This window comes from Culicoides brevitarsis, chromosome 2 (assembly GCF_036172545.1).
Source record: "Culicoides brevitarsis isolate CSIRO-B50_1 chromosome 2, AGI_CSIRO_Cbre_v1, whole genome shotgun sequence".
In the NCBI taxonomy this organism is placed as follows: Eukaryota; Metazoa; Arthropoda; class Insecta; order Diptera; family Ceratopogonidae; genus Culicoides; species Culicoides brevitarsis.
This window is the reverse complement of record NC_087086.1, coordinates 22517700-22543927: the sequence shown is the minus strand read 5'-3', so window position 1 is coordinate 22543927 and position 26228 is coordinate 22517700. Positions and strand designations below refer to the sequence as shown.

The 26228-nt window shown below is 27.3% G+C and overlaps 6 protein-coding genes and 1 long non-coding RNA gene across 21 annotated transcripts; 4 read left to right on the top strand and 3 right to left on the bottom strand.

The window, feature by feature from the left end:
* Positions 1-531: 531 nt before the first annotated feature.
* On the top strand, positions 532-23163 carry LOC134831588 (ankyrin repeat domain-containing protein 12). Of its 3 annotated transcripts, none has more exons than XM_063845347.1 (7): positions 532-1341; positions 17976-18111; positions 18175-18327; positions 18743-19000; positions 20603-21425; positions 21559-22552; positions 22865-23163. In XM_063845347.1, exons 2-7 carry the CDS (start codon positions 17988-17990, stop codon positions 23042-23044), a joined length of 2532 nt encoding a protein of 843 aa, XP_063701417.1. In that variant the 5' UTR covers positions 532-1341; positions 17976-17987; the 3' UTR covers positions 23045-23163. The 3 variants fall into 3 exon arrangements, with proteins under 3 accessions (XP_063701417.1, XP_063701418.1, XP_063701416.1); XM_063845348.1 differs by lacking the exon at positions 532-1341 and adding an exon at positions 17748-17893 and having other exon boundaries at positions 17976-18108; XM_063845346.1 differs by lacking the exon at positions 532-1341 and adding an exon at positions 17748-17893.
* Positions 2558-5739, bottom strand: LOC134830180 (heparan sulfate glucosamine 3-O-sulfotransferase 1). Of its 2 annotated transcripts, XM_063843572.1 has the most exons (8): positions 5601-5739; positions 5272-5452; positions 4962-5189; positions 4679-4894; positions 4457-4605; positions 3424-3617; positions 3231-3364; positions 2558-2792 (listed from the first exon to the last, which is right to left on the bottom strand). In XM_063843572.1, the coding sequence occupies exons 1-8, from the start codon at positions 5657-5659 to the stop codon at positions 2676-2678; spliced, it is 1278 nt and encodes a 425-aa protein (XP_063699642.1). In that variant the 5' UTR covers positions 5660-5739; the 3' UTR covers positions 2558-2675. The 2 variants fall into 2 exon arrangements, with proteins under 2 accessions (XP_063699642.1, XP_063699643.1); XM_063843573.1 differs by having other exon boundaries at positions 2652-3364.
* LOC134830181 (uncharacterized) lies at positions 4832-5739 on the top strand. Its single transcript, XR_010161952.1, has 4 exons — positions 4832-5113; positions 5177-5221; positions 5289-5528; positions 5603-5739. It is a non-coding gene; the product is annotated as an uncharacterized LOC134830181 (long non-coding RNA).
* Positions 7483-8095, top strand: LOC134832051 (intraflagellar transport protein 20 homolog). Its single transcript, XM_063845939.1, has 2 exons — positions 7483-7906; positions 8002-8095. The coding sequence occupies exons 1-2, from the start codon at positions 7483-7485 to the stop codon at positions 8004-8006; spliced, it is 429 nt and encodes a 142-aa protein (XP_063702009.1). The 3' UTR covers positions 8007-8095.
* On the bottom strand, positions 8453-20158 carry LOC134831590 (uncharacterized). 12 transcript variants are annotated; one of them, XM_063845355.1, is made up of 13 exons: positions 16387-16447; positions 16228-16319; positions 16146-16162; positions 15977-16072; positions 15814-15916; positions 15548-15664; positions 13654-13811; positions 13141-13408; positions 13047-13067; positions 12445-12839; positions 9664-9765; positions 9399-9494; positions 8454-8991 (listed from the first exon to the last, which is right to left on the bottom strand). In XM_063845355.1, the coding sequence occupies exons 4-13, from the start codon at positions 16043-16045 to the stop codon at positions 8686-8688; spliced, it is 1635 nt and encodes a 544-aa protein (XP_063701425.1). In that variant the 5' UTR covers positions 16046-16072; positions 16146-16162; positions 16228-16319; positions 16387-16447; the 3' UTR covers positions 8454-8685. The 12 variants fall into 12 exon arrangements, with proteins under 12 accessions (XP_063701428.1, XP_063701425.1, XP_063701422.1 ...); XM_063845352.1 differs by lacking the exons at positions 16146-16162; positions 16228-16319; positions 16387-16447 and adding an exon at positions 20013-20158; XM_063845351.1 differs by lacking the exons at positions 16146-16162; positions 16228-16319; positions 16387-16447 and adding an exon at positions 16844-16961.
* LOC134831591 (probable malonyl-CoA-acyl carrier protein transacylase, mitochondrial) lies at positions 22938-24466 on the bottom strand. The gene is made up of 2 exons (XM_063845363.1): positions 23163-24466; positions 22938-23076 (listed from the first exon to the last, which is right to left on the bottom strand). Exon 1 carries the CDS (start codon positions 24354-24356, stop codon positions 23187-23189), a length of 1170 nt encoding a protein of 389 aa, XP_063701433.1. The 5' UTR covers positions 24357-24466; the 3' UTR covers positions 22938-23076; positions 23163-23186.
* LOC134831592 (cytochrome b5) lies at positions 24436-26039 on the top strand. The gene is made up of 4 exons (XM_063845365.1): positions 24436-24576; positions 24763-24893; positions 25507-25703; positions 25763-26039. The coding sequence occupies exons 2-4, from the start codon at positions 24777-24779 to the stop codon at positions 25845-25847; spliced, it is 399 nt and encodes a 132-aa protein (XP_063701435.1). The 5' UTR covers positions 24436-24576; positions 24763-24776; the 3' UTR covers positions 25848-26039.
* Positions 26040-26228: the final 189 nt, after the last annotated feature.

Below are 26228 nucleotides of genomic sequence, written 5' to 3'. Positions count from 1 at the left end.
TATTTTTAAAGTCCGCATTTTTAAAAATATTTAAAAAAATCTTTTGATGATTTTCTGTCAATATTTAGGGATTTGTAGAATAAATAATGAATTGCTAGTAAGGGATTTGCAAAACCGTTTTCTGTTTCGCGTTTCATCTTTAAAATAAAAACCATGGGGATGGGGGATATAGAAATTTTATATAGATTTTCGTTTTTAGTACTCTTTTATGTGGAAAAGTAATAAAATTGTTCAATTTTGAGTTATTTTCTATGATAATGTTATAAAATAAGCGTTTTGACTTAATTTTTCCTTTCTAAAAATTATTTTGAAAAATTTTTCTAAAAAAATAATTTTCAAATTTTTGATCGTTATTTTTTGTAAAAAATTAATTCTTAATTTCTTAATCGAAATCTTCATTAATAACCTTTTAAATAATGTAAAATGTCAAACTTGTTGAAAAACAGCTAAAATATCGCTAAAAAAGCTAGCAAAAATTGATTTCTTAAGTCATTTAGTATAAAAAATTATTTCAAAATCTATATAAAATTTCTATATCCCCCATGGTAATTGTTGACGAGTGAGAGAGGTTTTTATGCCCAGGCAAGAGTCGCGTAACAGTTTTCGAATTCGAATCTAAACTCTTGCCCGGGCTTTTCCTCTCTCACTCCGTCTTTCTCTCTCTAAGATAAGCAAGAAACAACTACAAACAAACAAGAATGATATAAAAGACAGAACAAAGAAAGCACATGGGTCATTAATAATCAAATCGCCGTAAAATAAAAAAGTTTCTTGCATTCATCGAAAAATTCAAGTGTTTTTAATTTTTAAAACTTTTAAGTGTTTTAACATTGGTAGCAGAGCGAAAAATAAATCATCTACGGAATCTGGATTTTAGCACGTGGATGGAAAGTCGTCGTCGTTTGAATTTTTATTAAGGAATTTTATCAAAATGATGGGGGCGGAAACGGAAACAGAAAACGGTCTTGGAACACCTTAACATAAGTTTCATTTTTAAATGTCAAAATGCTCAAATTTTGATTTTTGAAAAAAAAAACTTAAAAAAATGTTTATTTTGAACCAAAATAGCATTTTATTTCCCGGGCGAAAAGGATAAATCGCACAACTAACATTTTTAACAAACTGAGAAAAATCGATTTAAAGTTTTTTACGGTTTTTGAGCTGTAAAAATTTTTAAAAAACTATTTCTTCATTTTTAAACTTACAAAAGTAAATAATTGGCTTTAAAATTAAACTTTTAGAAAAAAGAGATTATAATTATCAAAGGGAGATTTTTTTATGTTAGAAAAAGCCGTATTTTTCAGTTGAATAACAATTATAAAATTCTCTGTGAATAAGTATGTAAGTATCTTTGTAATATATTTTTCTTGAAACCAAAATATTCTTTGCCATACTTTGAATACTTCTTCAATCTTACAAAAATTAAATATTGTCTTTACTCTTCTCATATTTTTTAAATTTCAATTTATTAAAATAGTTTCTTTTCAAGTTCTAGTTAATATAAATTATAGCTAATTATATTATATTATTGAAAAGCAATACAAAGTTTCAGTTCACTAAATACCAATATAATATTTAATTACATATTTATCGAAAATTTTTAGATTTTACGCATGAACTTTGTTTTAAGCTTTCTAATTTTAAATTTTCAAACATTTATTTAGGCCATTAAATTTAATTATTTCTAGGGTTCGTCCCATGCACATGTCGACATGCATATATGGTGCATGAAAATACCATGTCGACATGTAAAATTGACATGGAAAAAATTTAAACCAAAAATTGAATATTTTCAATCGAATTAGTTTTTTCATGAACGCGGTCTTATTTCATTTTTATTTTTCGAATTCGTCTTATTTTTTACTTTAATTTCGAGTTCAAAAATTCAATTTTATTTTAATTTTAATTCAATTTAAGTGACATTTAATCATATTTTTGAATATCGTTATTAAAAAATTATTTTTTATTGACAGAAAATTAAGATATTGAAAAAAAAATGTTTAAATGGTTAACAAATTAAATTTAAAAATTTATTTTATCATATTTTGTTTTTTAACTGATAAAAAATAAATTTTCTACAAAATACTAAATTTTCGAAAGTCTAAGAAAGTGCTGCATGCATGCCGGCATATGTTGGCATATTTCGACATATTTGCATGTCGACCTGCATGGTTTTTTCTATGCAGCATATTCCGAACACAAATTATTTCATGTCAAACACGCCTTCTAGTTTTTTCGAAAAAAAAATTAAATGTTAACAAAATAAAGCTGTATTTGTACTGTAACTGTACCGCATTTCAGATGCATAATTTTGATTGATGTATTATTTAATATGGGGATTATAATTGTTTTTTTTTTTAATTTTATATTATTATTTTATTTTTTTAATTAATTTTTCTTTCATGAAATTTTAATATAATTTTAATGTACTTTATTTTAAATAAATTTAATTATAAATAAGTGAATTTTAATATTTAAAGTTAAATTTTTTTTAATTATAACAAAATAAATTTGCAAATGTGACTTGATATTTTTTTTTTGTTTTGTATAATTTGTCATTTCAATATTTTTTGTTTCACATATATTGGTTATAATAAATAATAGTATTTTAACTCTTATTAAGTAAGATTGAATAAGTAAGTAAGTGTGAATTTCGCGTAAGTTCAAATGTATTACTATTCTTCCAGTAGAAATCGCAGTGAATTCCGAACGAATTCCGGATGCATTCTAATTAGGCTACAATTGACATACAACAACTCTAGCATCACCGCGGTCCAAAGATTTATTGTGATCTAAAACAATATATATTGTATTTTTAAACTTAAATTTTCTAACGCAAACAAACATTGTTTGATGTACGAAAATGTTAAACATGTCTTAAAAATTCTAATGCGACATGAAGTGAAATAATTGAATTTAATGGTCTTATTATTTAATCAACAAGTATTTAATTTTAAGCTTCTGGTACAAAAAGTTAAAATTTTAAAACGACCAATATTTTTTTTAAATTCTATCTAAAATTTGATATGTTTTAGTTTCATATTTTGTATAATTTTCCATTTCGATCGATGTTGTACATTTATTTCTATAATTTGTTACAGACAAAATGATTTTTGGAATACATTATTGAAATATTTTTTTTATTCTTCAGGCCAACCTAAATCTTCCCCTATCAATTCATAGAATTTTTGATTATGTTCTGCAAAATATTTTCTTAGTTTCGAAATTACATTTGGATCAATATGGGGATGCTTTCTTCCTTTGGTCTCCCTTAAACATTTGTCACCTGTTTCATTTCTCAAACAGTAAAAACCTTTCGTCTCGTTAAAATAAAAATTACTAGATTTGATATGTGGCTCGATCTCTGAAATAAAATTTGAGAGTGAAAAAAATATTTGTTTAGATAATAATTAAACATCTGACCCAAAAAAGACTCGATTCTCCGAATTTGTGATATTGGATCTTCAATTAGGTGATCACCATTTACTATCAATATTTGCTCACGTGGAAAAACTTCTAGCCATCTATGTACATGCAAGTGATACATTGATAATGTTAGTGGACGATATAATCCGTTAACGCTACCATTAGGAAGAATTGCTAAGTCTTCGAAAGTTCTGAAAAACATAATATGTACTTAGAAAAAAATTATTTTTAAATTTCACTAAAAAAAGCTCTTTTTTTCACACCATACCTTTACAAGTAAATTATTACATTATAATTTTTCAATTTTTGTAGTATATGTTTGACATTGTTTTTACCGCACAAAAAGGGCCCATTTTGTGAAACGCCGGCCTAAAAACATCGAAAAATTGTCAGAATCAAAGGCGGTAAGGTGCTAAACGACAGTAAACTTTCCAAAGAATTCGAATTCAGGCATAAAATTTCTCGGCTTGAACAAAAAAATCTAGAGCCTCAAAGTTGGGAAAAATGGCGAAAAAAATGACTTTTTTTGGGCAAAAAAGTATCCTTATTTTTATAGCCGAGAAATTTTTGAAAAAAAATAAAATTTTTCAAAAAAAATTTTTTTTTCTGGATTTCAACGGAGACATGTTAGAGCATCTCAAAAATGATAATTTTGGCCATTTTTTCAATTTTTCTGAAAATTTCCCCCATAATATGGGCGGATCCAGAGAGCTATCAGAGGACTCTGAGAGGGGGGGCAAATCAATAAAAAATCGGCTTTTTTGTTCATTTTCTGGTCTTTTATGTAATTTTTAGTACATTTTAAGTCGGAAAGGGGGGGGGGGCAAATGCCCCCTTTGCCCCCCTTCTGGATCCGCCCTATGTTTGTCTAGCTTACGGAGAATGAACAATAATTTTTTCTTAAACTAAACATTGACTCGGTACACAAACGGGTTGTATAACAAACATATACTACAATTCGAATTTGCTTAGCTAATTCAAGGTACTTAATTAATGTTTTTTTTTGAAATAAATACTTATATCCACTAACTTTATGACAGGTGGTAATGCATTTTGTGGTAATGCAGCAGTGGCATGAGCTTTCAGTTGAGTGAAATCAGAAATCGCACGAGTCACTGGCTCACGGACAATTATTAATAGCTTAACACTAGAATTCATGGCACGCACTCTTTCTGGTACCTGTTACAATTAAAAACACCGAATTTGACTTTTAATTTAATTTACCTATTGGATAAATTTTATATATAGTTACTTCCGGTGTTACAAAATAACTCGGACTTTTTTCTATTGTTATTTGACCTCGAACTGAATGTGGCATCTTTTTTCTATACCAGTCTAATCCTTTTAAGTAATTATCATCACGATCGAAAAAATGTACTTCACCAGCAGCTTTTTGAATACTCGGATGCAAGTAAAGCATTTCTAAAAGTGCTCTCGTTCCACATTTTCGAACGCCAATAATTAAGCACTGTAATAAATAATAAAAATAACGGGAATGAAAATTTTCATTTTCATAACAATTAATAAAAATAGACCTGTGGTAATCTCCTATTGGTTTTAGAAAAGTGTATCCTATTGTTGCTATTATATTCGTTGTTTAAGCTATTTGATGCTATCAATGGTGGAGATACGTGAGCTAAAATTGAAAAATACGACTCAGAGTCCGAATCGTTTTTCCGAAAATTTTGTATGTTGTGTTGTTTCAAAAATGAATGACCATTGACATTATTTCTCGAAAATATTTTTTCAGGTATTGTAGATGTCTGTAAAAAAAAATATTTAGCAAAAACAAGAGGTAATTTTTATAAAGTTAAAATTTTTATTCAAAAAAAATTTCATACTCACTTGAAGACTTATAATAGCACTGTCATATAGTATATGAAATGTTAAAAATAAAGAAACAAGCATCACAGAAATAAACACAGCTGTCAATTTAGGACGCGAGAAACCTATTACTAAAATAAAGTCTTGGTGGTTTAGGTCGTGATACCCCGATTTGGGGTTCATTGCTGTTTTAGGTAACCATCTAAAAACAGAATATTGTTTTTTGTTTTATTAAATTTTTATAAAGAACATTTATTTAATGTTCTATTTACATATATGTAAGTAATAATATAATTACTAATATAATAATTATAAATATTTAATTTTACTCGTATTTAATTTTTACTTACAGAATATCTAACGGTAGCTTGAATGAACAAGTTCTTTGTGTCTTACTGCGAATAGGCATTAATTTATTTTCTTGGCGAAAGTACGTTAGGATATTAGGATAAATACTATTGAATCATTATATTTTATGTATATATTATGTATTTTTATTGTACCTACTGATATGTATTTAGGTTGCAGCATCATAATTAAGGCGAATAAATTTTTTATATCTATTTTTATCGCCCCCCTCTGATTTTGTAGAAAAAATTCAAGGGGTAAACAAAAATTAAATATAAAATGGAGATATTTTTTGACATTTTTTGGATATAAAATCATAATAAAATGACTGCTTATCGTAAGTTAAATCATACAATTAAACAAAGAAATTCCTTTTAAAATGTAGAAGAAAATTTAAACCAAAATAATTTTTTTTCGAAATTTTTTTATTTTATTGGTTTTTTTTCTATAATTTTAAATTCCAATTTGAAAACAATAGAAATTAAAATAAATAAATGTTAAATATCAACGTTTACCTTCCAAACACGTTAAAAAATTACAAACAAAAAATTCAAAAATATTTATTTATTTATTCCAACGGATATATTTATTTTAATGAAACAATTTCGATGTACCTGTAATTGCTTTTCAATTGTTTATATTGTATATTTTTTCACTCTTCACATTAATTATTTTTCATAATGTTAAAATTTTCTTTACTATTAAAACATTTTTATTCTCTATTATCATTTATATTCCCTATTATTATTTTTCATAATAATACTACAAGAATGGATAATTTTGGAAAAAACTTTATTAAAATTTGTCTTCACAAGTCTTTCAAAAATTATTTAAGTAAAAAGTTTTCCTATGAAAATAGATTTTTTTTATTTCAACGATAGTTTTGTTTGTTGTGTAACAAATTGTATTAATTTAATTTTTTATCACATGAATTTTATGATTCGCAATTTCACATTCCTAATGAAAAAAAATAAATAAACTAAACACGTATCGTACTTTTTTAATTTAATATCAAACATTAACATTATTGACGAATTATTAAACAAATATAAACAGAAGTTTCACGGTGCAGGGAACGAATATCGATTTCTGTATTTGTATTTTTTATTTTACAATAATTTGTGTGAAAGACACTCATCCTACACAAAAAGGGGAAAAAGGTTTATGTTTAGCGCATGTCATATAATAAAGCAAATACTTCCAATAAATTTCCATGCTTTATTCTGATAACACGGTCCAACAAATTATTATTAAATTTTTAAAAATGGATGGCGCCATACGCACTTTTTGAAAAGCCGAGAAAAGCGATTTAAAGTTTTTCTTGACAATTGAGCTTATAATTTCTAATAAATGGTCAATATAAACGATTTTCATACCAAAAATTTTCTTCCTCAACAATATGGAAGCGCTTTGGCCAATTTTTTGTCGAAAAAAGGATAAATCGCACATAACATACATTTTAAGGTCTTCTAATTTTAATGTTTTCTTGAAATGACTTTTTATGCCTTAAAAAAGTATAAAGAACAAAAAAAAATTATTTTTTAAGCAATTTGAAAATTTGGTTTAACTCGTTTATATAGCTATTTATTCTTTCTATTTATCTTTTTAATAAGTTATATAAACGAAACTGAAACATTTATCACCAAAGTTAAAAAAAAGCAAATATTTAACTGGGTTTAACCGAAAGTTTGATCTCTTTGAAATTTGATCAGTTTTCATTTTAAAAAACTAATTTTTTAATGGATTTCATTTTGATTTTCATTTGATTATGCTTTCATAAAATAAACTGTTGCTTTGGTAACGTTTTAAAATAAACAAATCGTGTTTACAAATGTTTCTCTGCTGTATTTATTAAGCTTAAAAACTTATTATTTATAATCCAAAATGTCAGAAGAATTAGAAAAGGCTGGATTATATATAGATGAATCTTGTCTTTTACGAGTCTTACAACCAGAAATCACAAATGAAACTAAGGATCTAAGAAATGAATGTTTGAAGTTTAACGAAAGTAATTGTATATTTTTTTTTAATAATCTTTTTTTATATCTAAATGCTATATTTTGTGTTGTAGAGCTCTCAGAATTCAAAAAAATAGCTGATGTATTCATTGCTTTAGCTGACAATTATGCTAAACTGGTGGAAGTTGCTAAATTAAAAGCCTTGTCAACTTTAAACACATTTAACTCTATGACCAAGAAAAGAGAACAAGAGCAACAAAAAATTCAAAGCCTTCTAATAGAACTAATGATTGAATTAGATCGACTCAAAATAAATTATCAATTTTTGTCAAAAATTGAAGCAGAACAAGGTGAAATATTAGAGAATTTTCTTATTCAATAATATTTATTACAGGACTAATAATAAATACAAACAAAAAATAATCCCATTTCTATTGTGTTCTAGCTTAAAAACTCTTCTAATACTAGTTATATAAGTTTTATTTGTATCATATCTTTGTTATATAGAAATTAGTTATCCTAATTAATTTGAATTATCGTACTTCATTATCTTTGAATAATTCTAAATAAAATGTAAAAGTGGAAAAACTTGAAACATGAAAACTTGAAAATAGCAAGTTTATTGTATACTAATCATATTAAAATCTTAGCAAATTAGTTCAGCATTAATAACACATTTTCTATCAAAATTTAGATATAAAAATTTTTTCACATAAAATTTTTGTCTTTTTTTTGCTTACTTGGATTTGCATATCATTAAAATTATTACTATATATTTTTTTTTTCTTTGGTGAAAACCTAAAGAAACAAAAATGCAAAACTTACCAAGGTAAAGCGCTTCAAAGTCTGATAAAATGATTGTTCTGAATGAAAAATTTCTTTTACTTTTTAAAAATAATACCATTTTCAAAATTTCTTAGATGTGTATGAACAATAAACATATTTTATTTAGGTTGACATTGAGACAAAGGAAAATTTATATATATTGCCATTTTTGTAAGGTGTTAAACTACATTTTCAATAAAGCTTTGTTATTTATAATTAAAATCAGATCAGTTGAACAAAAAATAATTCATATAACTTAACAAAAATCGCAAACTGAACAGAATTTTATAGAACTATATTAATCTTAGTTCTTCGTTATTTCCATGGAGCCGGCTTCAATTTCCATATCTTCGTTCTTGTCTAAGTATTCATCGATTTCAGGAAATTCTTTTTTATTTGATTTAGGGCTCATAAGTCTTGTATTAATTAGAGACAAAGTCATTCGTCCGCTTAAAATAACAGCGGTATCTGCTAATTCGTTATGTTCCAATAATTCTTCTGATGTTTGATTTGTGTCAGCTACCAAAATCTGCGCGTCAGGCTCCACAGAGGCTTGTATGAAAATCATATTTGGATCATCCGTTACTGCTTCAACATTTGAGTTTTCATGCTAAAATAACAAAAAATTATATAAATATATAATAAATAATATACAAATCATTATTTATTTATTTCTTATTTATTTAGATATAGAATTCTCGATTCTTATTCCTGACACGATTTTGTATCAAAGTACAATTAATTAAGAAAAGTCATGACATAATGTTATATGACACGATGTACGATTCTTATATGATAGTTGTCTCGTAACTAAAAATAGGTATTTCGTTCTACCAATTTCCCGTTTCAAGAATCATCATCTCAAAATTGCCGGAAACTGTAAGTCCATTGAACTTTGTTTGATATGCATGAGGCTTTAACAGTTTTTTTTTTGTGGAAAAATGGAAAAAAGTGTACCGAAAAATGTTTTTTTTTTAGTTAGGTATTCGATATTTTTTCTCGATATTCAAAACTTACGTGATATCTATGTGACAATAATGGGCTTATAGGTGACAAAGGACGATTCCACCTTTTATTATCTTGGCAAACGGCAGTAAGCTCTAAACCAACTACCTATTTCATATAATTTTTAAAATGTATTGTCCCTTATATCAACTCTAAGTTAATTTTTCATTAACAATTTTTCAAATAAAATAGTACTATATAATTTATAATCTTTCATTCCTAACATGTTATACAATCTTAGACAAAAATAAGTTATAAATAGATGAAAACTCCTTACTTTTACTTGAGCTGTTCCATTATCTTTATTCTCTTGATTTTGTGACTGCACTACGGCTGGCGGTCCACCTCTATATAATATTTCGGTGACCGATTGTACGTCCTATATTAATATTGGAAATTACCATAAATATATAACAACACTTGACTAATCCTTTGAAGCTTTGAAAAATTATAAAAATAATGACATTCACTCGCAATCTAACCTGACTTGATTTGATAAAAGGTTCATTATTTTCTATTTGATGTAATTCTTCTTTATCTTTTAAATTATGTTCTAGAATGTGTTCATTAGCAGCGTCAATTATTCCTTGAATGGCAGTGACAACTAAAGAAAAATGTAACAAATGTTTTTTTATTATTTCTTGGATTCCATTCATTTTTAATGTATCCAACAAGATAGATATAATGATGCTAAAAATATACATATGTTCTATTTCGTTTCCGTAGTATGTCAACCATTTTAATTATTAATTTTTCATTATACAAAACAGTCTTCATTGTCTCAAATTAAAAAATCATGTCAAAAATATTATTTTTTTTTACTTGAATTTTTAACAACTCATAAACATGTTTTGACAAAATAAAGCCTGTTTAAATTTTAATCATTATTTTATGCTAATTTTGTTTTGATTTTAAAACTGCTAGATTATTATCATCAAAAGAAAATCTTAATTATATAAGGGTTGGTTGGTGTTAAATAGAATAGCGTCCAAAAACTTAATTTGTTTTCTATGATTCATATCAAAAATGACCATGAGAAATATAGAAATTATATGTATTTATATAGATTTTGAAATACTATTTCATATTAATTGACTGATGTTTAAAGTTTTGTTAGTCTTTTTAGCGATACGTTTGTTTAAAACAATATCGTTTCTTGAAACTAAATATTTTTAAGGTTATTTGAAAATTATTTTTTTAAATATTTATAAAATAAAATTTTTTTCGATGTTTTTGTCCCGAAAAATTTTTTCAAGTTTTGAAATATTTTTTTTTTATACAAAATGACAAATTTTAACAAATTTTGGTCCTTAATGAATAATTTAGTTGCTTTTATGGTACCTACATTGAAATTTGATAGTTTAAAATTGATCTCAATGTATTTTAAGTAATTCATGTTTAATTTCGTTTTTCAAAAAAAAAAAAAAATTGTTAAAAATTTAGAAACAGTTTTGAAAATTTCTTGAAAGACCAAAAAATGGTCAATTTTGATAAAATTTTTTACTTTTTTTTTATTCTACTCCATTGTATTTTTGACTTACAAAATGAAGCAGGAGACAAAAACATTAAAAAAATTTAGAGCGGCTTAACAATATAATAATAATACATTATAAATATAGAATAAATTTAATATTTTCATTTTTTGTCCCATGAGCATTTTCATGATGGGGGAAGGGAAAGAAAAAAATAAATATTTTTGAATTTTTTGTTTGAAATTTTTTAACCTTAATTAACGTTAACGTTGATTCTTAACATTTATTTATTTCCAAATTTGAACTCAAAAGTGAAGAAAAATCAAACAAAATCTACCAAAATAAAAATTTTTGAAAAAAAATATTTTTGGGCAAATATTTATTAATATAAATATTTATAAATATTTTTTTAAAAATATTATAATAAAATATTTATAAATGTTGAGTTTATATTGAGTTTTATACAACCATTTTATATTGAGTTTTTATTTTTCCCCCTAAATTTTTTCGACAAAATCGGAGGGGATATGACAAAAAATGGGTATATTAAATTTGTTCGCCTTACTACTAATATATATATAATAATAATTTAATAACAATAGTATAACAGAAAAAAAATCAAAATCTAATCAAACAATTTTATAATTTATACATATCTATAGTATCCCCCATACCGTAACACGAAACAGAAACACAGAACCAAATAGCATTTCAATAAAAAATTGTTAAAGTTAATGAAAGCAATAACTATTGGTTTGCTCGTCAAAGCTACGATCTCTTATAGTTTTGATTTATGTTGTTGACAAATCATAATATTACAAACAAAAAAAAATACAAAAATAACTGAAATGTTGAATAAAATACATATATATAAAAAGTCAGGAAACTTTAATTTAATAATATAGGTATGATTTGTTATTCATGAAGTACAAAGTTTTAACATCCTGAGCAAAACCCAACCGTTCATTATTGCTCATCGTTGACCAGCGAGATGTTTTTGTCAGCGTTAAATTAAAAATATGTGTGATTCTGGAACTATGTATCCGCTTTTCATGATTTAAGAAATGAAGGGCGAAAATGATAAATCGCAAAACTTTGAAAAAAATTGAGTTAAGAATGACTGTTAAAAGACGAGTATTTAACATACATACATTGAGAAATTTTCAAAAATATTTAACGTATTTAAGTAAGTTATCTTTAGACGGCAAAAAGGATTGCTTTATTCCGGTACACTAACAATTCAAACTTAAGGGACATTGCTATTAAATTTTTCTAATAGAATGAGAAAACCTGCTGAAAATGGTTTTTAATTGACAAAATGCCCCTTAGTTTCTCTCACCTGGGATGTACATGTTTTAAATTTCACTTTTTTTATTGGTTGTTGATATAAAGAATTTTAACATTTCATGCTAAAACGGTCAATTGAAAATATGTCGATTAAAGTAAAGAAAAATTTGTATTTAAAAAAAAATGACAAACAGATTTTGCAACGCCCTAAAATAAAATAAATAACTCTTAAACATAAAACTATACAAATAAATTGAAATAATAAATATATTTAATTTTATTCATAAAATTTTCTTAACCTTTTGTAGATTTGTAGGAATCATATCCATTTTTGAAATAATATTTGCCATTGCACTTTCAGTTTCTGCAAGTTTTTTTCGTAGCATATCAATCTCCAATAATTGTTGTTTTTCTTTTGTGTTGTATGCATACTCAGTTTCAGATTTAGTATTTGTTTCATTTTTTTTGTTTTTAACTTTTACTACTTTCGAGTCTTTTTGTGAACACACGTTGTGTTCATTTAAAAGTAGAGAGTCATAAACTTTTTCACTAGAGTTTTTTTCACAAATTGCACTTTGTTTTTCGGGAAACGTTTTTTTAACAATTTTTGATGAATCTATATTAGCAATAAAAGGTGAACATTGATGTATATGCTGACAACTTTCGTACAAATATTCTTCAGGATGATATGTACCTAAAAGAATATGTATATAATTGTTCTCTTAACGAAACGTTAAGCATGTTTATTAAAAATTAGATCAGGGTAAAATTATTCTTTAATATATTTGAATGCATTTTCCTAAGAAACTCTTCTTTTTTTATTTTTAAATGACAGACCGACTGTATTTTATATATCTAACTTGTTGGAAATACATATTTGAAGTGTTTAAATCATTCTTACTTGCATCATGATCCTTCCAAGCTTACAAAATTGTGTTGAAAAAATAAAAAAAAAATAATGTATGATTAAAAGAAAATTCATACACGATATTTACCTAATTTAGTTGTACCATCTTCTGGGCGCTTTAACAATTGTTGTTCAACATTTTCAAAAACCTTTTCTCTGAACTTTGGATTGGACTGGATTGGCTCATAAGGAGTTGTTGGTGACTTTTTACAAACTAGTTTCATTATTGTGTAAAGAAAAAATGCCACTATTCCTACTGTATACAATGGCATAATGAGTCCCATTGAGGATGTTTTTGTTGATTGTGGATGCGACCCAGCACCCATTGGAGGACGCATTCCAGGTATCGGTCCAGGCTAAATTAACAATAAAATAAAACTTTTTTCACAGTATAGGTACTTTTCTCGCACTTTTAACTAATAAAATTCATCTAAGATTTCGTAGAAAGAAAGCTCTGTATTACATTTTATATTTACACGCACAAACTTAAATTTGAGAATCTTGGGAAAACAATGGAAAATTTTATTGACATTGAAATGAAGATTGAATCAAGATTAAAAAGTCGAAATAATTTTTAAGAAACAAAATCATATTTTAATACCCGGCCTTCCACGAATTTTGGTTTAATGGGTGGAACATGTGGTCGATCAGTTGTAATGGGAATCGTAGGCAATGATGGATGAAATGCACGGCCTCGTTCTTTCATCGCTGGATGAATTACATCAGCCCTTAAATGCGGAGGACGTTCTTGTCGAATACCTTAATTTAAATAAAATGTAAAATTCAAAATATTGTTTTAAAAATGTAAGGAGCATTCTATTCTAAAAAATATCGAAATCCCGGATTTTAAATTTACTCATATAAGTCCAGATCTGATTACCTTAAAGTGATGTCCATCCAAAAATAAGAAACTTTTGCTTTGGAGACATTTATTTCCAACTTATTTTTAAAAATTTTATCAATGGTTCAATTTTTTTTAAAAACAGAAATATTACATTTTTAGCCTTTCTGACTAAACGGTTCGTTTCCGACCAAACAATCTTGGTAAACAAAAAATTTGAAATAATAAACTTGAAATTTTTACGTTTTTTTCGCTATACGGATTTTTTCCATATTTTGCGATAAAAAATTTTTAAAACTATCGTAAAATTTTGAAAAATAAGGAGAAAAAAATTTCGCCAAAGCAAAAGTTTCTTCTTTTTTGATGGAGATAAACTATTCCGTTTTTTTATTTCTATTATTGTTGATTTCCGTGATTTTGGTATTTTTTTAGAATGGAATGCACCAAATATTAATTTAGATCGCTACATATATAAATAAAACATAAAGTCCAAAGTTTTTAAAAATAAAAAGAGGCGGTTGTAAAATTTAAAAAAAATGAAATACGCACATACTTCTTGCGTAAGAAAAAAAAAGTCAAAATAAATGAAATAAAAAAAAAACTTTTTTTCATACAAAATGATAACATTTTTACAAGACCGTTTTATATTATTGTTGTTTTTTGATTATCTTAAAGTTAACTAAAAATGTTTGTAAAAATTTCATAAAAAATAAAAGTCAAAAAATTTGCAAAAATAAATTCAGTTATTTTTATAAAAATAATTTTTAGAGTAGAAATTCATGTTAAAATTCAATTTTTAATACAAAAATTACTAAGAATTTAAAAAAAATTCTTGAAGAGAAAATAGAGCAAAAAACCTAGATTTTTTATGCTTTTTACCGCATTTCGAAGAAAAAATGCGGTATTATGCTGGAGATGTCGTACGTCATGTGTGGCCTAATTGGAATGCACCCGGAATGCACCCGGAATGCAACCGGAATGTCAATCGGAATGTCGGAATGCAGCCGGAATGCAACCGGAATGCAGCCGGAATGCAATCGGAATATCGGAATGCAGCCGGAATGCAGCCGGAATGCAGCCGGAATGCGGAATGCAGCCGGAATGCGGAATGTAGCTGGAATGCGGAATGCAGCCGGAATGCAGTCGGAATGCAGTCGGAATGCAGCCGGAATGCAGTCGGAATGCAGCCGGAATGTAGCCGGAATGCAGTCGGAATACAGACGGAATGCAGTCGGAATGTGGATGTAATACAGCTGAAATGTCGGAATGTAGCTATAATTCAGTCGGAATTAATATTGAAATGTATTTAAAATATGTAATTTAAGAAAGTTAGTAATTTAATTTTGGTTCAATATTATTTTATCAAATACTACTTTTTAATAAAGAAAATTAAATTAAAATATCCTATTTTTTATACCACCCTTAACTTATACATCTGAAATGCGGTACCGTTGAACGTACGCTGTACGGATACAGCTTGATCTGGTTTTTATTTTGCCCTTTGAATTTTCGACTTTTAGAATAAAGCATCCAATTTAATTTTGTATTCTGATTTAGTGTGGCCTTAAATCAGCAGATATAAAAAAAAATACAAAGAGTTGAAACTATTATGTTAATTAATTTCAAGTATATAAGAAGTCAGTTGTAAACATACTAGTATTTTCAGTAAGCAGTTTTAAATGCTTTCTAAATGATGGCTTTTCAGAAGAATTTTGCATTAAAACTGAGGTATTCACGAACTCATCTTGGTCGAGTACAACATCACAGCAACCTAATATTGGATTTTTGCAAAATAATAATTAATTTTTATCCACTAAAAATTATAAAATAATATTTATACAAACTAAAATACACACATACAATTAAAAATAAAACTGAAAAAAAAAATGATTTTAGAATCATGACATATAAATACTAAACCTGTTCCTCGTTGATCTATTACATTAGCTTTCATGGTTGTACTAAACAACATTGGATGAAATATTTTTGGCCATAAAATAGCAATACAGCCTACGACGGTTACCTAATCGGTCAATTTTGATGATGAAATAAATATTTATAAATAATATAATATTTTTCTTACCATTACAAAAAAAGTCTTTTTTGGTCCTAATGGCTGAGGATCTACTGGTTGAGCCATTGTAATTTTCATACCCTTTGACGCTTCGAAGTAGATATCCTTAAAAAGTACAATGATGAAATATTTTGAAATTTTGTTCAAAATAATTTTCAATCGTTATTTCCTTTTTAACCTTTGTTAAATGTTTTTCTGTAGGTATATTTATTTTTTTTACTTTTCCGTTTATTCATAAATAATTAATGATGTATACAAACTTTTTCCCAATTTCCTCAGACAGATTCAGCATGTTTTTCTGAATTTCTCAATAAACCATTAAATTTATTTCTTTCTCAAACTATCTATATCTCTAATTCAAAAATTATTCATCTTCAATTTTTACCAAAAATGATACCAAAAAATGATTAGGTACATACATTAATTAATATACAGTGCACCATAATTTCAAAATAAGCATACAACCACTTTCGTAGACATTCTACAGTCGACAGTCTAAATCACTATAATTTTACGCAGTATTTCATAGATTATTACTATATTATACCTATTACATACTTTATACCTATTATAGACATGGAAAGATAATTTTAAACAGTTTTTTTTATTTATAATTTTTCACAAAAAATACTTTTTATTACACTATTACACTAAACTTTACAGAAACAATAGATAAAAAAAATCAAAAATTATATCAATCAAAATATAAATATATATCTTATTTTAAATAATCATTCAAAGAAAATTCAATAAATAAAAAACGTACATACAGAACTATTTTAAAAGCCGAAAAATAGATTGAAATTGTATGTACTACGAATTTATAAAATTAATTGAACAAATTCTACAAAGAACTAATAATTTTATTTTTTTTACCTTACTTAAAGTATTGTGCAATCGCCCTTTGAACACTTTTAAAGTAAAGAAAATCTAAATGTTTACTACATAGAGTATAAGGTATTCGATGGAAAATTCAGGTTTATGTGTATATGTGTTTAAGTGATATTAAATTTGCTTCGTTAATTCAACAATTTCTAGGGTTCGGGAAAAATTTTATCAAAATTTTATTTTCTTTTAGAAAAAGTTTTATTTTCTTTCAAATAAATTTGAATGATAAATGTGTTTTATAGTACACTATAAAGAAAATAATCATGATGGAAATTTACAAATTGTAATTTATTTATTTATTAAAATTATTAAACTGTTTATTTTTAAAACAGATAAAAGCATCGCAAAAAACAATAACAATTTAATGCTAAAAGTAGAAACTGCATTACATCAATACAAAAATTACTATAAATTGAAAAATTTTAATATAAAAACTTTTTTGAAAATTTCTTGAAATAGTATAATTAGACCAAAATCCGTAATTTTTGATTAAATTCCGCTAGGACAAAAAATTCTGAGTTTTTCATGATGAAGATAGACATCTATATCCTTTTTCAAAATTTTATACGTTGTGATTTTTAATCCGTTTAGAATGGATTGACCCAAATAAATAAATAATAAAATAATCTTTATTAATCAAGTTGAATTGGTTATATTTAATTTATATGTATTTTTAATTGAATCTTCATGACCTATTTCAATATTTGTTTATATAAATATTTTTTGGGTAATTATTTAAATTTGTATTATTTAAGTATTTAAATAAATAAATATTTATTTAAATAAATACTATTAATGTTTACATTAAAGTACTAAAAACACGGTAGCCATCGAATCAAATTTAAAGAACCAATATTTCTAAGACGAACATTTGTCGCCTTATTAAAAAAAAAGCAAAACAGCATAGCTTTTAATTCACATTTTTTTTTGTATTTCCAATAATATAAAGTACAAAAACCGAAATAATTTATTTATATTCAAATATATTAATGAATTATTAAAGTGGACCTGCATTCTCAAAAATCAAAATCTTCTTCGGTGTGTTAATATATGAAACTATTTTACTGATTATTTTTTTAACTATTATATATTTTTAAAAATTATTTCTGTATAATTTTAGGATGTAAAGGCAATGCCAGCAACTTCCAAACCCAGAGCAAATCCCAGTTCGTCAAGAAGTGGAGTGCCAGCAGCTCCAATGTCTGAACGACAGCAAATGGCATTAGTGATGCAGATGACATCTACATCGCAAGGTGGTACGGTTTTTTAAATAATACTGTTTGAAACACAATAAAAAAAAAACAACCATTGAATTCTAGAGTTAAGTCCAGGATCACATGCACCAGCTAGATCTCGTGATAGAAATGAACGCGGTGAAACTGCTCTTCATGTAGCAGCAATTAAGGGAGATCATGAAAGTGTTAGAAAACTATTGGACCAAGGAATGGATGCAAATGTTACTGACTTTGCAGGTTAGTCTCATTTAAAAACTTATAAATAGCTAGCATTACCTATATTCTTTGTTCTAATTGTTTTTTTTTCAAAGAAGAACTCACTCCCGAAATTATAAGATCAAATAATTAAAACTTTATCAACTGCAATACATTTTGTTTTATAAAGAACTATCGTTTGTTACTAAGTTTTTTTTTATTTCTTTGGGATTATGAAGGAATTATTATTTAGTAATTAGTGTTTTTCACAATTTAATGGTGGATATAATGGCAATTGGGCTTTTTTTTTAACAATTTGCTTTACTGAATTATAGGAGCCTACGCTGCAGCGTTATTAGACTTCCTGTAAATCCGCCACTGCAAATCAGTTAAAAATAAAAAAAAATTAAATTACTCAATTTATTATATATACTATATATACATCCACACATTTTAGGATGGACTCCTTTACATGAAGCTTGTAATCACTCACACTATAGTGTGGCTAATATATTAATCAAAGGAGGTGCTGATGTCAATGCTAAAGCTTTTGAAGATACTACACCACTACATGATGCTGCCTTAGTAGGGAATCTTAAATTAGTGAAATTGTTGATTGAAAAAGGTGCAGATCTACTTGCGAAAAATCGCAAGGGCAAAACTCCTTGCGATATGGCATCATCAGCTGTTTATAGTTACATGAATCAAGCTAAGGGTAAGTAAAATATGTATCTATTTTCTTCAAAATTCATTAAAACATAAACAAGTTTTATTGTATGTACTTTATTATAAATGTATGGAAACAAGCAATATTGTTGACTAACATTTTATTTATATAAATCTTAAATTTTTATTTAAAAAATTAAAGCAAGACACAACATTGTGTCCCAAATGGACAGTCATCTACAAAACGAGTTGGTCCATTATCACAGTTTTTTTGACACGTATCATGTAGAGCCTCACAACTTTCAATTTTAAATTTGGCTGTAAATACATAGGTACCATAAGATGGAAAGTTAAATAATGTTTCTAAAATTATGCTTACGATTTTTACAACAAATAATTTCATTTTCTTGTATGCTTGAGCACGAGATATTTTTTGAAAAACTTTCTATACATCCTTTTTTGTTTACACAAATGCCTCCATTGCTTGAACATACACCATCGTAATCATAAAATATATCAATACCATTTTCGCCTAAAACAAATTACTGTCATTAACATATTTTAATAAATAACATCTTCTAATCCTCTAAATGTACTTTTAACTGGTTTAATGCCAACGATGCTTTTTGGAAAACATAATTCTGCTCTTGCTATTAATAACATCGAATAAATGAAAACTTGGTATTTCATTTTTATTTAATATATATACCATATTATTACTACTTCAACAACACCTGCAACTATTTAATTTGTTTAAACACTTAACAGTGAAAAATTTGAAAAACTTCATAGTTATTACCCAAGTACCTCACACAAATTATTATTTAAATACCAAATACTTGATCCTGACGATGACAGTTGAATGCCAAAATATTTCAAAAGAAAATGTCTCTTTTAAGTAAATAAATATTAATTTATATTTATTTATGCAAATAATTTACGAAAAATTCAATATGAGAAAGATTGTACGTATTCGAGTTAGTGCGACGTATTACTTTATATTTTATATTCTTATGATGAATGCATTTATGTATAAGTGAAATAAAGAAATTTTTTCTTACCTAAATATGTAACTGTTTATGTGTTTATAGCTCTTATCATTGCAATATAATTAGAAAGGCTTTCATTTTGCGGCTTTTGATTTTCTAAAAGGTCTAATGAAAGAGAACTCTATACACATGTTGCTAATGCAATTTTTTTGACACCACTTTGACATACGTAAGCAATAAATAAATATAAATTAAGAGATATGGCAAAATTGTTCATATTTGAAAAATATATTGGCGAGAAATTGAAAGTTGATATGATGGAAAGCATTTAATGGTCTATATTTTTTAAGAACAAACTTTAAGTAAGTATGTTAAACAATAACATGTTTTAAATCAAAAGTTGTAAGCTTAAACATTATCAGAAAAACTGAATACTTATTTAAATTAAATATTTTGTCAAGTAATACTGTTATGCATTAGAAAAAATAATTGAGAAAAATATAAAAAAAAATAAACTATTTTTCTCTTTAAACCTTTCACTCTATATTATGAAAAGTAACAAAATATCATGTTGGTATACATGCAATGAAAATAAATATACCTGTATAAATTTATGTTTTCTGTAGATTATGTATTTATCAAATTCATATATACGATTTCAGAAACTGCGATGAATCGTTGTGGTCAACAATTAAAAAAGGTAGCTGCTGCTACATCCAATTCTGATACAACAAAAAAGTCTTCAAATACATCTGCCAGTGTCTCCGATGCAACGGAAAACAACGTTAATATTATCGGTATAAACAATACCTTTGCTAATACTGCTGCAAAAGAAGACAATGATGTATATGAGTTTGACACAACTAAAGATTTAATAAATCAAAATCAGGATGAAAATATTGAAGAAAAATCTGAACACTTAATTGCAGCATTTAATAAAATCTCTGATGATCAAAAACATATAGAAAATGAAACTGCAGGAACAATGACTAATGCAAATTCAAATCCGGACTCTTGTTCAAAACGCACGTATATAGAAATAGAGGGAAATGAAGATCAATTGAGTTTAAACGAAAGCGATGATATTAAAAAAAAGAGGCGAAAAGAAATAGAATCATGTGGAAACAATAAAGAAATTCTAGGAACGTCGGCAAAGGTAGGTTGTACTGTACGAGTCCCTGTAAAACAAGAAAAAGTCGGAAAAACTCCAGGTCCAGCTTGTAAAACGATTCATTCAAGTGGCAAAACTACAATAACAAATGACGTAAAAAAGAGTCCATGTTCAAGTCCTAAGTTAACAACAACATCAAAGTCTTCGGACAGCGACAATGAACTAGAAGATGGAAGTATTAATGATGGACCAAAGGTACCACCTCTGAAAATTGTCATACCGCAACATGCAGGAGATACTGGAGATTTAGGAAATTTGAGAAATGGAAAAAATTCTTCAACGAGGAATCATCCATATGTGGTAGCTTCAAACAGGTAAAAGAACATAATTAAGGTCACACATGCCAGTGCAAATCAATAAAAATTATTAAGTCTTATTATCAAATAAGTTAACATTACCAACCTTTTTTACATATATTTGTTTTATTGGTAATATTTTTTTTTTCAGCAATGAATCGACAGCCGACAAAGAAAGTTCGAGCTCTCGGTGTAATAGTCCTGTTGACCCTTTAAAAAATGATGAAAAATCTGACAAAAATTTGACAGAACGTCCGCCACGTGTGCTTCGAAGTTCACATCGCACTGGTGGACAAAGTAGTTCTTCAGCAGATCGCAGTTCTAATAATTCTTCGCCACAACCTCATAACAACAGCTCTACTCCTTCACCCGCACCACAAATTAATGATGAAAAAGGCAGCAATAGTCAGCAAATTGCAAGTCCAACGACACAATCCAATAATGTAGAAAATGAGAAAGAACTAAATACGCATTCCCTAATTACTTTGAACAACACGATGCATCAATCAACAGTGAATTCTAACGAATTGCATCCACGTAAGAGAAAAATTAAAGCTAGTAAAGAACAGCAACAAACTATGGCATCTATTCAAGATACGAAATTCGAAGAAAAAGCTTCGGATATGGAAGTTCATCCGCATGATCAACCCATTACGAACTGCTATCAAATGTACATAAACTTGCGAAAACAAATTGATCGTAGGCTTCGTTCTCTATTCCCTGTTCAACCAAAACCTCCGCAAGGATTTAAGGACTATTTGCTAAATCGTAGAACTTATGTTTTGCACGGTAAAACTACAGATCAAGTAATTACAATTCCATCTTCAATTCATACATCAATGAAAGAACTCTTTGTGACACAAGAAAAAGAGCGCTATAAATTGAAAATGCAACACATCGTGGAAAAAGAAAAATTGGTCTTAGCCGTGGAACAAGAGATTTTGAGAGTGCACGGAAGAGCTGCCAGAGCACTAGCAAACCAATCATTACCATTTTCAGTATGTTCTATATTAAAAGAGGAAGAAGTTTATAATGTAATTACTCCAGAACAAGAGCAAAAAGATTTGAACGCACGATCTCGATACAATGGAAGATTGTTCTTAAGTTGGTTGCAAGATGTCGACGATAAATGGGAAAAGATAAAGGTATTTATAGACTCAATGTTTTTAATCATGAGTAAAATATTTATACCGAATCTCAAATTTATGTATGTGTGTAAGTACAAGTTTTAATTAAGAGAGATTCATGGTTGTTAGTTCATGGGCAGGGTAATAAAAGATTTTGCAAATTTTCGATTTAGCTGTAATTTCGTATGCTAATCATTATCCAAACAAAATTGACTTTGGTCGAAAATGACTAATCATTAAACCCGCGAGCTAATAACTTTTTTTTTATTTCAAATCAAAATCAATTCTTTTATGAGACAATATTATTAGTTATTTTTATGTAATTAACAGGAAGCTATGCTATTACGGCATCATAATGAAGCAGAAAGCCTTCATGCAGTTCAAAGGATGGATTGGGAATGGAAATTAAAAGAATTATCACTGTGTGAATGGAAAACTAAGCCAGAAATTGATGAAATCATTGTTCCTCAGGTACACGTTAGTGACGACTTCGATCTGCTACCCGCTTAAGAACTGATGCGATGTAATTTTTACATACCTTTCTGAAGATTGATAAAAAAAAAATACAGAAAATTGTCATAGACAATTAAGCAAATAAAATAAAAATAAAACAAAAACATTTTAGTACATATTCTAGATTTTTTTTCCTGATTCAAGGCTCTATATTATATGATGTATTCCAAGCTTTAGCATTTACTTGTTTTAATATTGCCCTTAAACCTTGACCAGGACCACATTCAAATGTCCTTGGAAAACTTTCTCCATCTCTTCGTTCATATAATATATGTAAAGTTTGTTCCCACTTGACAGGTTTGATTATTTGCATTGGTAATTGATTTTTTATATGATCTGCATTCTTATATGGCATACCATCAATATTTGAATGAACAGCTATTGCGGGGTCATCTAATTTTATTTTATTTAGAGCTGCTCGAAATGGTTCAACGGCTGCTTTCATTAATGTACTATGAAAAGCACCAGAAACTGGAAGCCGCTTTACTCGTTTTATATTAAATACATTTGCGTTTTTTTCTATAAAGCTTAGTGCTTCTTCACTTCCAGCAACAACCTTGCAATGTGGATAAAGATAATTAGCAATAACACAATCTGGCTGTTGAGTTCCTTTTTGTGCACACCATTCTCTAGCTGCTTTGATGGCAAAATTCAGTTTAGAATCAGGTCCATAAAGAATCATAGCCATTCCACCCTGATTCAAATCGCTAGCATATTGCATAGCCTCAGCCCGTATTTGAACTAAACGAACAGCTTGATCAAAAGGTATGACACCAGCAAAGACCAAAGCGGAAATCTCTCCTAAACTAAAACCAGCTGTTGAAATGCATGATTCAATTGCATTTGGACGTTCCTCTTTCAGTCGCTCTAAGCACGCTAATGAAGTTACTAAAATAGCCGGTTGCGAGAAAACTGTTCTGTCTAAATCCTTTTTTGGACCTTTAAGACATATTTCTAGTAAATTGTATTTTAGAATATCACTTGCTATTTCATACATATCCAAAACCTCTGGAATTTGTACCAGTTGTGCGCCCATTCCAACAAATTGACTTCCTTGTCCGGGGAATAATATTATAGAAGTTTCTCTTGGATTAATGTTGGGTCTTAAAACTTTTAATCCTTGGTCGCGTCTTTGAAATACAGTTCCCTCTGGATATGGAAGTGTCGACCATTCTTTAAGAGGTTGTTTTTGTCTTCGTTCTGGAAATACCAATGCATCATCTAGAAGATTTGATATATTTTTAGATGGCCTCTCGTCCTTTCTGATACTCTTATTAAGACTAAATTTTCGAATAAAATGCCGGATCATCGTGAGATTTAAGAATATTTACAAAAATAATGATTTTGAGCCACCGTTTTATTTATTTAATTCTCGCGTTTAAATAAGTATTTGATTTGTTTGAACGCAACGCAAATAAATATAAATAACTGTTTAGAATTACCTAAATACTTTCAAATCGTTATTCTCCAAAACTTTGACGTTCATTGTCAATCAAAATTTCATCATCAAGTTTTACATTAATTAAAAAGTAAGTTCTTTGATTTAGTATAAGCAAATATGTTTCTTCTTATTTATTTACTTTATTTTATTAATTTGTTTAACAATTTTGACAATTAAGACTTTTTTTTATAAAATTCATACACGTCAACAAAAGACAAAATCAGGCAAAAACTGCATGTCATTTATTTAATAATAATATTTGAATAACTATTAGGAGGGTACATTAAGATGACCGCAGAAATTAAATTATTTACATTGGCTGAGGTTGCCAAACACAATACAAATCGGAGCACTTGGCTTTGTATTCATAATAATGTTTATGATGTTACGGAATTCTTAAACGAAGTAAGTAAAATAAAGATTTCAAAATTATTCAGTATTTACCAGAAATGGGAGTTCAAAGTCCAATTACGTAACAAAAAAAAATCATTTATATATTTTTACAACTAAGGCTATTAAATTTAATTATTTCACTTTATGTCGCCCCCCCCCCTCCGATTTTACCGAAAAAATTCAGGGGGAAAAATAAAAATAATTAAAAACGAGTTTATTTTTTCTTCGAAATGCGGTAAAAAAGGAAATTTTTGGACATTTTTTGGTAATTTTTGATCGAAATACGATAATAATGTCCAGTGAACATTAAAATTGAACTTATTATGAACTTAACTTGCTTTAAAAACGCATCATCTATCGAAAATTTGATGAAAAAAATTTTGAGTCACGTGACCAATTTTTTTATTTTTTCTTAAATTTTTATTTTGTGAAATTTTAATAAAGTTTTGACTTAAAAACTTAAATAAAAAAAGTAAAAATTTTTTTAATGTGTTCAATCAACGATTAACGTTCAAAAACGTAAAAAAAATAAATTCATGCGACATAAAGTGAAATAATTAAATTTAATGGCCTAAGTTGCTAATTTTAAACTTTATTTACTAAAAATATTTTTAAACTGGTTAAGCATCCAGGTGGCGAAGAAGTCTTGTTAGAGCAAGCAGGTAAGGAAGCAACTGAAGCGTTTGAGGATGTGGGTCATAGTACAGACGCACGCGATTTGATGAAAAAGTACAAAATTGGTGAATTAATCGAATCAGAACGAAAAATAATTCCAGAAAAGTCCCAGCCGGACTGGAATAGCTCTGAGAGCAAAGAAGAAAAGTAAGCTTTCGAAAAAGTGTTTTTGTTTTTGTATCAATTGCATATTTATTATGTTTTAGTTCTTTCAAATCTTGGCTGCTCCCGTTGTTACTCGGCGTCTTTGCTACATTTGTATACAGATATTATTTTATTCAATCTAAATAATTGGTTTTATATTCATTCCTTCACACAGTTTAAATAAATTATATTAGAAGAGTTGTATGTGAAATTGTCAATCGTTGATTGCTGTATTTTAACTGCATTTGGGGAAAATAATCTATTGAATTCTTTAATATGATTTCGGGATAGGCATTTTTATATAAAATACGAATAATAAAAACAATTTTTAAAATGAGACATTGTGTTTTTGTTGTTTGAATAATGACATCATTAAATATTTCAATATCGTCTGTGATATTACGATTCGTTTGATTTGAAAGGGCAATTTCATATTTATTTTAAACTATTATCAATGTTGTATTTTTTAAAAATACTAAGGGCTCTAGTACAAATTTTCACACCGTTTCAAATCGTTTATGGGCCTAC

Bases quoted from the DNA above. Each gene is read 5' to 3' on its own strand.
- LOC134832051 (XM_063845939.1), top strand. From the start codon at position 7,483: ATGTCAGAAGAATTAGAAAAGGCTGGATTATATATAGATGAATCTTGT.
- LOC134831588 (XM_063845347.1), top strand. From the start codon at position 17,988: ATGCCAGCAACTTCCAAACCCAGAGCAAATCCCAGTTCGTCAAGAAGT. The intron at 19,001-20,602 runs GTAAGTAAAATA...ATACGATTTCAG, and splicing joins TTACATGAATCAAGCTAAGG to AAACTGCGATGAATCGTTGT. The intron at 21,426-21,558 runs GTAAAAGAACAT...TTTTTTTTTCAG, and splicing joins TATGTGGTAGCTTCAAACAG to CAATGAATCGACAGCCGACA.
- LOC134831591 (XM_063845363.1), bottom strand. From the start codon at position 24,356: ATGATCCGGCATTTTATTCGAAAATTTAGTCTTAATAAGAGTATCAGA.
- LOC134830180 (XM_063843572.1), bottom strand. From the start codon at position 5,659: ATGCCTATTCGCAGTAAGACACAAAGAACTTGTTCATTCAAGCTACCG. The intron at 5,190-5,271 runs GTGAGTATGAAA...TTTTTTTTACAG, and splicing joins GTGCTATTATAAGTCTTCAA to ACATCTACAATACCTGAAAA. The intron at 4,895-4,961 runs GTCTATTTTTAT...TATTTATTACAG, and splicing joins CCAATAGGAGATTACCACAG to TGCTTAATTATTGGCGTTCG.
- LOC134831592 (XM_063845365.1), top strand. From the start codon at position 24,777: ATGACCGCAGAAATTAAATTATTTACATTGGCTGAGGTTGCCAAACAC. The intron at 24,894-25,506 runs GTAAGTAAAATA...AAACTGGTTAAG, and splicing joins TTACGGAATTCTTAAACGAA to CATCCAGGTGGCGAAGAAGT. The intron at 25,704-25,762 runs GTAAGCTTTCGA...ATTATGTTTTAG, and splicing joins TCTGAGAGCAAAGAAGAAAA to TTCTTTCAAATCTTGGCTGC.
- LOC134831590 (XM_063845349.1), bottom strand. From the start codon at position 16,410: ATGGTGCACTGTATATTAATTAAT. The intron at 15,665-15,813 runs GTTTAGTATTTA...ATCCAATATTAG, and splicing joins AATAGATCAACGAGGAACAG to GTTGCTGTGATGTTGTACTC. The intron at 13,409-13,653 runs GTATTAAAATAT...TTGTTAATTTAG, and splicing joins CAAAATTCGTGGAAGGCCGG to CCTGGACCGATACCTGGAAT.